The 12,711-nt window shown below is 34.7% G+C and overlaps 1 protein-coding gene across 4 annotated transcripts in view; it reads left to right on the plus strand.

Moving 5' to 3' along the window:
* The window catches only part of ITGB8 (integrin subunit beta 8), an 82,636-nt gene that overhangs the window by 30,129 nt on the left and 39,796 nt on the right, over window positions 1-12,711 (plus strand). For all 4 annotated transcript variants that reach the window (XM_044246180.1, XM_044246183.1, XM_044246182.1 and 1 more), the window contains exon 3: window positions 5,260-5,431. In XM_044246180.1, coding sequence (XP_044102115.1) covers window positions 5,260-5,431 — 172 coding nt within the window. The remainder of the gene's footprint in view (window positions 1-5,259; window positions 5,432-12,711) is intronic.

Consider the following 12,711-nt stretch of genomic DNA (forward strand, 5'->3'; position numbering starts at 1 on the left):
ATGGGATGTTCTTCCTTTGACATGTGACCTTATTCATGCAATACTGTGTACATTTAAATTCTGTGGAATGAAGAATAATTCGAAGTTGTTTATTGTTCAAAATTAGTGTTTTTATATTCTAATAAGAGAAACATATCCCAATAACAAACTTCTTAGTAAAAAAAATTACAATGCATTCTTTCTTTCTTGGCTGTGAAGTTGTTTTGTTAATTTTTTCTTTTGTTGATGACCTTTGGTCAGAACTATCTTATATAATAAGTTGTAATGAAGAAGCCATCTACTAATCTGGGAGTTCTTTTGTGAAATTATATAGGTAATTTTATGTTTGTTTACATAGCTCTTGTGAATTGGAACAAATAGATCTTTAATGGCCTTTTGCTTGACATGAAAAGAAATCTCTAGCTTTTGCTTCCTGTGATTGTGTTCAAAAACTGCACCTACCATCATCTTTCCAACCTCTCCTGTTACTGCTTGCTCTATGTATCTCCCAAGAGGAAAAAGAAAGCTGAAAAGTAGCAAAGGATTATGGACATTACTTTCTTCTAAAACAAGTCAGGAAAGAGGCAGGGGAAGAGTTCAGAAAATAGTGGCCATATCTGAAAGTAAGTGTCCCTCCTACTGACAAACCAAAGCCTTCTTGAATATACTCTAGGCTTTACCAGTGAGAAAATTTGAGATGTCACTCAAAACTAGGCAGTGCTTCACCAGAACCCATAGAATCAAGCAATGTCAGAGAGAGGACAATTCCAGAGTTTCTAGTTTCTATCCCATCACCTCTGATGAGACAAATGACCAGATAGAATTCACTCTATTCTCTGAGCCTCCCTTTCCTCATCTCTCTAACCGTGAGTTTGGCATTTACTTCTAGGTCTTCTTGTCAAGAATGTTCCATGGCTTGACATTTCCTGACCCTAGGCCAATATTCTATTTTAGATTTTTACTAAGGAAGATCCTTAGAGCCATGAAGTTTACATCAACTTGGTGTGCTGCTGAGAATTTTGGTCAGTGTAGTTTAGAGGGACTCAGGTGGTTAAGACAGCCAGTTGTCAGCCAAATGTTAATATCCCAGGCATACATAATGCTAAGTTCCAGAGGGACTCCTTTATCTGATAACTGCTGCTAGCACAGAAAATCTGGAGAGGCACAGTTATAGACATAGCAAATGTCAGTCCTGCCACAAGGGAAAGGATTTTGAGTATTCAGAGAAACTGGTGGCCAAATGGAAGGAGGTAACCCAAGGGGAAATGGTGTGTGGCTGCCAAAGCCCAAGAGGCAAACCTGTGTCTGCTTTGGTCAAATGCTTCAGAAGAGGATCTCAGGAAACATTTGGAAATTTGTTGGCTGTTCATGTTGCAAAATAGCCTTCTAGGTAGTGCAGGTTTCCCCAAAGCTCAGCAGGACCCTCGGTGCAGCCCCAGGGCCGGCCAGTCCATAATGTAGCGGCCGGAGGACTACCTGATCGCGGGACACCCACCCTCTTTCCAAGGTCTCTGTGCTCCTGGGTCCCCAGAAAAAACCCGGACTAAGCGAGCGTGTGCAGTAAATATTTATAATCAACCAGAAAACAAACACAAGAAACACCATCATGGGATAGAACACAGATGGCAGGGGGAAAGAAGCATCTAATTCATGTATTTAAAAAGCAGGCTCTGAAATGAGATCACCTTGGATTCAAATCCCAAGGCCATTCGTTTCTAACTGTATAAATTTGGACATATTACTCTAACAACTCTGAACATCAGTTTTCCCTCAGAAATAATAATTGTACCTCTGACACATTGTAGTGAGGATTAAATGAAACAGTATGTGAGAAGCATTTGACCCAGGCATTGCTTAAGAAATGGGAGTTGTTACTTAAAGAACTTAAGACTCCAGAGCAACTCATTCAGGTTTAGGAAACCAAGAGGACTGTGTTAAGAACACCACCTAAGGGTAAGCAACCAGTGTTAGGACTCAGCCACTAGCCACTTCATTAACAGAAGGAGCTGTCCACTCCCTGCAGGCTGACCTGACATCATCAAGAGGAAGAGTAGAATGGTTAATTTTGAAAGCTTAGCATTAGGCACATATGCAACTGATGCCTTTTATTTCTTAACCAAAGAGAGTGGAAGGACAGGGAAAGAATAGGCATTTTTTCCTCTGTTCATGATCAGAATAAATAAACCGTAACAAATTAAGCCTGGTTTGTACAATTTTCAAAAGTGGTAAGAAGTAAAACATCACTAGAAAATTTAGACAGGGTATATTCAGTATGCCTACATTATTTTTTAAAGCATGTTTATCTGCTATTCTGTACTTTTGGGTTTCTCTTTCTCTCCATGCTACATAAAAATAATTGGACAATAATTAGGATAGAAAGGACCTTACCATTATTACCTAGTTTAATGTCTCAACCTCCCTTTTAACAAAAACAAAATCTTGATGAGTTTTGAAGAACTCTCTTTCTCTCTTGCCTGCTATGCCCAACATAGATTGTGATTACATAGCCAGAAGTTTAGAGGGCAGCCTTCAAACATAATTATACTGAAAGACAACACAAAGGGCATTCACTGTCAAAAGGAAGATGATAGAGTTCTTCATTTCTGTGCAGATTACCATGTTTGGAAATCATAAAGACTCAGAAATGAGAAGGAAAAAACTCTTCTTACTTTTCCCCAGATAATTATCTTGAATGGATGAAAGTAACAACTGATGAAAAGCCATCTGGGGTAACTTCAACCTGGGCTTTTCATGTACAAATAGGCTTGAGATGCAGATAGTTGGAGTATGATTTTTGCTTGTGTATTTCTTGCAGAAAAAATAAAACATAAGAATTAGAAGAAATTAAAATGACACAAAACACCACAAATTAAAAGGGTGTGGTTTCAAATTCTTTTCTTTTATACAAAGTAGAAAGTAGGCCACAGTGGGTAGGGGCAGCATTCCATTCTTTATTTTGATGTCACGGTCTTTTCTTCCCTTCTCAAACCTAATTGTCAAATTGGCAGTGTTTTTCTAACTCAGTTTTTATAGTGGAGTAAAAACAGCTATTGCTGATTCAGACATTGCAAAATAATTGAGACTATTTTGCCTATTTCAGCAAAATGATTTGACATTTAAAGGTCAAACAGCATAGTGTGATGTATAGTTAGAGTTGAATTAACCATATTCCCTTCTTTTCCATTTCTGTATACACAAATAACAAAATTCCTAACTGAAAAGGAAAATCGGAACTATTTGTACTTTATTTCCTTCTTGATTTGAAGTCTTGGGGTTTTTTACATCTGTAAAACGTGTGTGGCCCCTTGTCTGTGGCCCATCATTTGAGGTAAGAGGGAGCATTGAGGTTCTAAGCCTCATGCACCCTCAAGATTCCTCAAGCTCCAAGAAAGGAGGGATCCCCCATCTAGCCTGGAGCTTTCTAAAGGGAAGTGATACCGTTGATAGCAGTCCATGCTACCTTTCTTTGAGGAATTCCAAACTTTTTATAAACTAAATCGTATACTGAGTACCTCTGAGTTTTATCAATAGATGAATAAATTTGGATACAATAAATTAAGGATTTGGACTTTTTAAACTTCAGGCTAAAAATCTAGGTGTCAATAGCACAGTAAATTGAATTTTTCTGTTCCCATGAGGTGGTTTACCAAATGGCAGCTGGACATCTTAATTGAAAAGGATATATCCTCTTTTATCTTTCAATTATTTTTATATTTTAAAGTGTGTTTCACACTCTAATTCAGAATCAGTACTATAAGGGGCCACACAGTAAAAAATTTTGTTTTGTGGGCCACATATTGTCTCTCTTGCATATTCTTCTTTTTTATTGCTTTATAGCATTTTTTAAATGTAGAAAGCATTTTCTGGCACTCAATCAATATAAAACAGGCCACGGATTGTTGTATTTGTCCCGTAGTCCCTAGTTTTCCAAACCTGCTCTAAATTAAGAGGGGAATTAAATTAAAATCCTTGTATGTGTGTTTTTATATTGGCTACCACCATCCCATCTAATACTCACCATTGCAGCAGATGCTCCTATTCATAATTAGTGATCTAATATTCAACTAATATTGAACTTGATATAATCTCCTTCTTCCATAACCTTATGAAATCCTGTGCTTCCCCTAAGTTTGATGCCCATAAAAATCACATTTACTTGCTAATGGCTGAATTCACCAAGGGGTCTGTTAACTCTTTGATGACAGGGAGAGAGTCTATCCTATTCTATTCTGTATCCTCAGCACCTAACAAACTACAGTAAGTATTCAATCTGTATTCTTCGACTGAATGATTAGTTGGAAACCCAATTCCCTGAATCAGCTGAACTAAAGGAGGAAAGACTGAATACCAGATCAGAATAACCACTGCCAGGAAGATCACTAAGCAAATATCCAGCTAATGTGTCAACAAATATTTCAAATAATTCAGGCCAACATTCTATATAAAAAAACATATTTTTATACTTTTTGAAACATTTCCTGTCCTTAGGGGAAAACCTGAATGGTTACATGAAAAATAAAAATGTCAAATTTTTCTCAGTCATGATAAATTGAATTTTAAGCTTGCTCCACTAATTCCAAGTTTATTATACAGCTATTGAATGACAACCAACCAATCCTGAATGGTAATAAAAGTTCTAGATTCAGTTACAAAATCAGGAGAATTTTAGCAGAAACCTTGTATCTCTCAGCCTCATTATAAACATCTTCCTTGGTTTATTAAATTATTTCCAGGCTATTATGTGTCTAAGAAGTTAGGGGATTTTATGGTCTAAGGAATACAGATTTCCAATTCATTTTTTAAAATTTTAGGATCTTATTAGGAATGTGAGTCCTGAGGGCTTGTTCTATATTCCAAATATAATAGTATTTAATAAACGTATCAGCTGGATTCTTTGAGAACTGAAATTTACATTTGGAATGACTGAATGGCCTATTTTGAATAAAATTTTTTGAAGCAGTCTTTCCCACATAAAATATTTAGAAAGAATTAAGTTGGTATAATTTTACAGTGATCAGTTAACAATATTTAAAGTCCTTGGTTTAAATCTCCTCTTTAATATTCATTTTCTTCTTTTTAAATAAAGTTTAGGAATTAAAGCTTTATTTAAGAGAAATTTACTAGTTTTCTTATTGGAAACATGCAGCTATTTTTAATAGTTGCATAATCTATGCAGTATTAGAAGATGGCTTCTTTTCAATATTTGCTGTGTGGTTTTCTTTGATTGTAACTGAGATAATATGCACTAAAAACGTCAGTGATTTTCCTTTTCTTAAACAGGATTTCATTTCGGGTGGATCAAGGAGTGAGCGTTGTGATATTATTTCCAATTTAATAAGCAAAGGCTGCTCAATTGATTCAATAGAATACCCATCTGTGCATGTAATACCAAGTGAAAATGAAATTAATACCCAGGTGACACCAGGAGAAGTGTTGATCCAGCTGCGGCCAGGTTTGGTGATTTTCAAATAAATCTACGATGGTTCTGACTTGAAATTACATTTAGCTTTATTTGCTCACATTTAATATTTTGTGGAAGGCAGTATTATTGTAATAGAAATAACAGTGGGCTCAGAATAAAGAAATCAGAATTTTGCTCTTTTTTGTGCCTATAGCTAGCTATCTGTGTGGCCTCAGACACTCTGCAAACCTGACCACATTATATTATAATTACATGTTTCCAGACTTGATCAAATTGTAATGTAATTGTGTTCCTATTCCATTGCCAGCTCTGAAAGAAAGAGAACATGTTTTATTCCACTGTTTCTCCAAAGCCTCACAGAGTGCTGGCTTGTAGTAAGCACTCCATAACTATTTGTTGACTTGATTAGTTGATTAATTAATTAGTAAGAGATGTAAATTAAGCTAAGCCCTTAGAGCCTGTGTGATAAACTTTTAAACAGAAAACTACAATTCATAATTATCATAATTAACTTGAGCTGCTTTGTGATGGCCCCTGAGATTAACACATCTTTCTCCTCCTATACTTCTCTTGTAGTTACCATTTTATCACATTGTATTCCACAGTTTGACACAAGTAGTAGGCCACTGGAAATTATTCATTTTCCTCTGGTGCTAGAGAATCTCAGTGTACAAACTACACATGGCAAGATAATTTAAGGTACACAGGTATGCATCAGTCAATTAGATGCACTTAGTTTTAAGCCATATGCAATTGCCTTCAAGTCTGCCATTATTTCATTCTGGGTGGTCTTGTCCTGTCATTAAATTTTTAAATAACCATTATTGACACATGACCTCCCTATTCCAAAACTGAGCTATTTCTTACAGATTCTTAGGTTACCAGAAAAACAAATTATATTTCTTTCTTGGCTCTAGACATATTCCCAGCTTCCAATTAAAACTATGTTCTTCACCATATAAAGCAGCCTGGTGTGGACACATATAAGCAACTGTTGGAAAGGGATACACAAAAATGAAATAAATTAGATTGGTAAGATTATGCCATTCACTACCTTCTATTGCTACCATAACAATATACTGTACAACAGGTGGCTTAAACAACAGAAATTTATTTTCTCACAGCTAGAAAGTTTAAGATCAAGATCCTGGCTGATCTGGTGCCTAGAGAGGGAGAGAGAGATACATACAAGAGAGGGAGACAGAGAATGAGCTCTGTGGTATCTCTTCCCAGAAGGGCACTAATCTCATCATGAGGGCCCCACCCTCCTGACCTCATCTAAACCTAATTATTACCCATTGGCCCCATCTTCGAACACCTTCACATTATGGGTTAGGGCTTCAACACACAAATTTGGAGGGAACACAGTTTAGTTCACAGCACTTGATCTATAAAAATATTTTCAAAAGCCATGGAATATTTTTAGATATTAATCATATTTTAAACAAGAAAATGTAATCCCCAAAAGTGAAACTTTTTATAGGTCAATATCACTATATACTATGCAATAACTTTTGAAATCAATATAAGAGGATAAATAAATATTAAATAATGAACTAAGAAAAGCTTTTCCTAAATAAAGTCTGTCTCCAAGAATAAAACAAAACTATAGTCATAGACTATTTAATAATAACAATAAGAACAACACACATGAAAATATATGGGATGTGATTAAGTTTTCTCCCAGGAAAACTAAAAGCTTTAAATACTTTTTATTATTAAAGAGGAATAAAAAAAATTAACTAAGCATCCAAATTAAGATATAGGAGCAACAAAAACAGAATAGCCATAAGGAAAAAAAGAGAAAGGAATTCATAAGTTATGAAAAAAATTAATGAAATGTAAAATAGAAATTAAAAGGTAAAATTAATGTATAATTCCAAGAGTTGGTTCTTTGCAAAGTCTAATAAAAACAGGTAAATTGTTGTCAAAGCTAATTAAGAAAAGAGTAAAAAAGTAAATAATCCAGTTATATAGTTTATAACCAAAGAAACAAATATTAAAGAAAAAGAGACTATGAAAATATTAGGTATAAAAATCTATGGTAAAATGCATAAATGTTGATAATATACATTATTTTAAGGAAAATATATATTACTAATATTGCTCAAGAAGTGGGAGATATCTAAGAAACCTAATAAAAATAAAAGATATTAAGAGATTATAAAAGAAAAACCCACATTGTGTACTTAATGTTTTCTTAGTAAGAAATGATTTCATGTTCACCCAAACATTAAGAAATGCATAATCCCTAGGCTGCATAAACTCTTCCATTATTTTTAGAGAAGGCCTAGAAGCTACCCAATCTCTACAAAGTTTGCATAACCCTAGTATCAAATCCTTAACATTTCAGGAAACCACCTTAAATCATATGTGATAAGAAAAATAATGCCAAAAGGAAAAAATATATATTGCTATTTCAACAGATGCTGAAAAAATCCTACAGTAAAATTTAATGTCCACTCTGCCAAAACCAAAATTGAAGAACAGTTCTTTAATATGTATTAAAATTATTCTGGAAGTTTTATATACAAGTTATAAACAATTTGAAAAGATAAAGCAAAATTATCATTATATGTCTCTGGTAAATCCAAGCAAATCAACTAAAATTAACTTTTAAAATTTTAAAATAAAAAACAAGGGTCTCTTGATCTCAGGGTCACGAATTTGAGCCCCACAATGGGCTTAGAGCTTACTTAAAAAAAAAAAAATTCCTCAGCCATCATTATAAACAAGGAATACATGTTTTTAAAAATAAATAAATAAGGCAGGTTGTTTTTTTATAAAGTATTCAAATCAGTGAATTTCCTATGTGATATTAAATATAATGAAAAAGGGGATCAATTCACAGCAACAACTTAAAATATAAACTATCCAGGGATAAAGTTTTTTAAAAAATTCATAAGATCCATTGTGTAACCTCAAAGAAGATATGTAAACGTGCAGAAAAATTTTATGTTCCTGATTAGGAAGGCAATATTATAACAGTGACAGTTTTCTATAAATGAACTCTATAATTGTATCAGAATCCAAGTGAATAAGTAAATTTAAGTCAATCCCAATCCAATCTGAAATTTTTAAAAATCTTCAATGATATTTTTTATGCATGTATCTTTGTATAATACAAATAAATATAATATATATTTTTATATTTACATAATAAATATATAAATATTAAAAATAAAAATACATATATACAAATTTATTTAGATTTTTAATGTTATTACAAGAAACTATTCACAAGAAAAATGGATGTCCAATTAAGGCTTTCATGACTCACCCTTGTCTTGTCTTCTCTGCTCTGTTACTTGTTTCTTTTGCCCTTTTTCCTAGTACTAGGAAGATTCCTAAGCTTATTAACCATCTTAGTTCTCTTTTTTGTGGGTGATATGCCTCTCCATACAAATCTTCCTATTTTTCTAACTAAACATTACTTTTTTTAAAAAAAAGATTTTATTTATTTATTTGACAGAGAGACAGACAGCACAAGCAGGGGGATTAGCAGGCCTAGGGAAAGGGAGAAGCAGGCTTTCTAAAGAGTCAGCAGACAGCCCCACCTAGATCAATCTCAGGACCCTGGGATCATGACCTTGGCTGAAAGCAGCTCCTTAACCAAATGAGCCACCCGGGTGCCTCTAAACATTACTTTTCAGTAGCTTATACATGAGGCTTATGGTATATTATGTTTCTAATAAATGTAACTATATCCTTTCAAAATGTCTTGCTCTTTTTCTTTGTTTGTTGTTGTTTTGTCTTGCTCTTTTTTAAACACTTAGGACTTGAAACAAGGTGCATTTTTTTTTTTTTGGTGTGTTACATTTAAATTTATATACTTAGTTTGTTCATTTTTGTAGATATAATGGTGGTTGGTTGAATCTTTCTGAGACTAAAAATTAACATTTCAAAACTTGAGTAACTGTTTCAGTGCTATAGATAAGCAATGACAGTCATGGTAATGAGGCAGGAGAAAAGTGGAAGGACGTGAGGGATAATGGGAGGTAGTATCTCCAGGGGTTGGTGATTGATGAGCACAGGGACACTTGGGCTGTGGCTCAGGCAACAAAGGAAGAGGGCTGGCTGCCATCTGTAGAAGGCATGGTACTGAGTTCAAACTGAGACATTTTAAATTGAGTTGGTGACTTATTTACTATATATGAGGCTGCAGTTCAGCAGGAGATACAGGTTGGATAAAGATGTGGATAAAGATGTTGGATAAACCCTGTGCCATTGGGGCGCCTGGGTGGCTCAGTGAGTTAAAGCCTCTGCCTTCGGCTCAGGTCATGATCTCAGTGTCCCGGGATGGAGCCCCGCATCCGGCTCTCTGCTCAGCGGGGAGCCTGCTTCCCTCTCACTCTCTGCCTGCCTCTCTGCCTAGTTGTGATCTCTATCTGTCAAATAAATAAATAAAATCTTAAAAAAAAAAAAAAGATGTGGGAGACTTCAACATAAGGTAGTAAATGATGTTAAGTGAAAGCAGAATGGGGAGTGGGAAAGTGTAAAGAGAAATCCTTAATATCTATATCAGTCATTATGGGGTTTGATTTTTTTCATTTTCCCACTACTATTTAAATTTCTGTATGCAAATCAGTGAATTATATAATGTGTTTAAGTCATCTCTCCAATGTAGCCATGACAGAACTATATTTTACAATATGCATCTATAACAAATGCTTGTTAAATTATATTTAATAAGTTCATCTAAAAACCACATGTGGCATCAAAGATGTGCCAGCTTTGAGGCATAATATATAAAGCTACATTTTACCAATTCCAGATATACAGAACCACTGCTCCTTATAATATAAAAGTCCTTTCTACCATGACACATACAATGCATACCTAAGTATAAAATGCATTTATTGGGCGCCTGGGTGGCTCAGTGGGTTAAAGCCTCTGCCTTCGGCTCAGGTCATGATCCCAGGGTCCTGGGATCGAGCCCCACATCGAGCTTTCTGCTCCACGGGGAGCCTGCTTCCTCCTCTCTCTCTCTCTCTGCCTGCTTCTCTGCCTACTTGTGATCTCTGTCTGTCAAATAAATAAATAAGATCTTTTAAAAAATGCATTTATTCTCCAATATTGATTTAGACTTGATTTATTTATAATTACTTATTCTTATAAAAATTCATTACCTTTAAGGTAGCATCTATTAAGAATTTAAAAATTTGTTCATGGATACTGATTAAATTTTTTAAAGAATGTTAGTAGGACCTTATTATATATTTTATATATTTATTTATTTATTTATTAAAAGATTTTATTTATTTATTTATTTGACAGACAGAAATCACAACTAGGCAGAGAGGCAGTCACAGAGAGAGGGGGAGGCAGGCTCCCTGTCAAACAGAGAGCCCTATGCGGGTTCGATCCCAGGACCCTGGGATCATGACCTGAGCTGAAGGCAGAGGCTTTAACCCACTGAGCCACCCAGGAGCCCCTATTTTATATATTTAAAATGAAATTTAAAAGTGATATTTTCTTTCACTTTTTACTTCTTATACTATATATATTTTTTCTTATTTTTACCTACCAATCTGGTGGAAAAATAAAAGAAAAAGGTATTGATCCTACTGGATATTCCATAAGAACATTGAAATGAAATCTTTAGGAATATAGGAGAGAAAAAGGAATTCTCCAAATCTGCTTCAGAAGTAATACAATGTAAATGATAAGTATTAGTATAATTTATACTTCACCAATTTAAGAAAATACTTCAAACTCTATTCATTTTAATACTGTAACAAAAGAATGCCCTTTAATTTAGTGTAGCTTAACTTGAAATGTACAATTTTTCAGGTATTCTTCCTAAATTCAAATTTTTTAAAAAACCAGAAAAATACAGAAATCACACATTGTTTCCCCTCCACCCCTGGTACATATCACTCAATTTATCCTCATTTTTTCCCAGAAATTCAGAAATGTGCTAGAGTCTGTGCCTTGATGTTTCAAACCCTTCTCATTCTGGGGACTTCTCCCTCCCTGACCCAAGTATAATGAACAGAATTTGGTTGTTCTTTCTTCCTGATAGTTTTCCACATTTTCTTTCAGTTTTTCAGTTTCATCTTCTGCAGAACATTTTTAGTTATCTTTTCTTAATGTCCAGTCATGGTTGTAGCCAAGTCTTCAGAGATGTTCACACCATTATTTGAGTGATTTTGAGCTCATTCTAACTACTTTCAATTCTTTGGGCTATTCAGACCAATACTGGCAAAAGCTCTAAGTAGGTCTCTGCTTTCCTCCAAGTCCTTTTTCTTATTCTATGTCACAGACCTACTTTTTGCCTTTGAAGTTGATCGATAGAAACAAGGATCTGAGCCTTTAAAAATCTCAAAAGGTATAAGAATGAAGCTTTCTTGGAGATAATATAAGTAGTGGCATAAACATTTGGGGGCCAGATGATATTCTTCCCTCTCAGAGAAACTAAGTTTTTTCCTACTCTGAAGGAAAGAAGTAGTAGATAATGAGCTTCTTCTCACTAAGGTTAAAATATGAGGACCTTTTGAAATGATGTATCAAAATGTGCTTCAAATGTAGTTTAGTTAAACACATTTATGAGTGGTTAGGCCTGAACTAAACCCAGAAACTTCAGAGATGAATGAAGTTTCTATGCTAATGAGGCTAACAGTGATAATTACTAACACATATATATTTACTGTGTACTAAATACTGAAGTAAGTATTTTAAATAGACACTAAAAGAATTTGCTCTCAGAATAGTATTTATGACACTGCTGTCTACATCGATAATCTCACCAATATTGTCTTATTTGTACATGTGTTTCTTTCTTATCTAAAATATTCAAAATCTCTTAATGTCATCCACATTTTGAGCCCTGTGTTGGTGGCACCCCAGAATGAACTGAATGGAGATTTTATCTGGGGACACAGTATCCATGTTCCCATCAAAAGATATTTCTACTGCCTCCAAGAAGGTTTCTTCATTATATAAAATGAAACCATCAAGAGCCAGCTTGAAAGCATATGGGGAATATCTCAAGCTCATAGGCAAAACATGGGGTTTGGGATCAGCTTATCTAGGGCTGCCTAAATAACTTTAATTAAGCCTTTGAGCTGATGGCTTAAAGTTAGAACTTTATGGAAACCTCAAATGCCATGCAGTTTATTATTTTTTTAAAAGATTTATTTATTTTGGGGGGGGGACCATGGGAGAAGGGAGATAATCTCAAGCAGACTCCCCCTGAGTGTGGAGATGAACTCAGGGTTCCATCTCAGAACCCTGAGGTCACTACCTGAGCCGAAATCAAGAGTCAGTTGCTCAACTGACTTCACCACCTAGGCTCTTCAAATGCCTTG

Source organism: Neovison vison, chromosome 4, assembly GCF_020171115.1.
Source record: "Neovison vison isolate M4711 chromosome 4, ASM_NN_V1, whole genome shotgun sequence".
Classification (NCBI taxonomy): Eukaryota; Metazoa; Chordata; class Mammalia; order Carnivora; family Mustelidae; genus Neogale; species Neogale vison.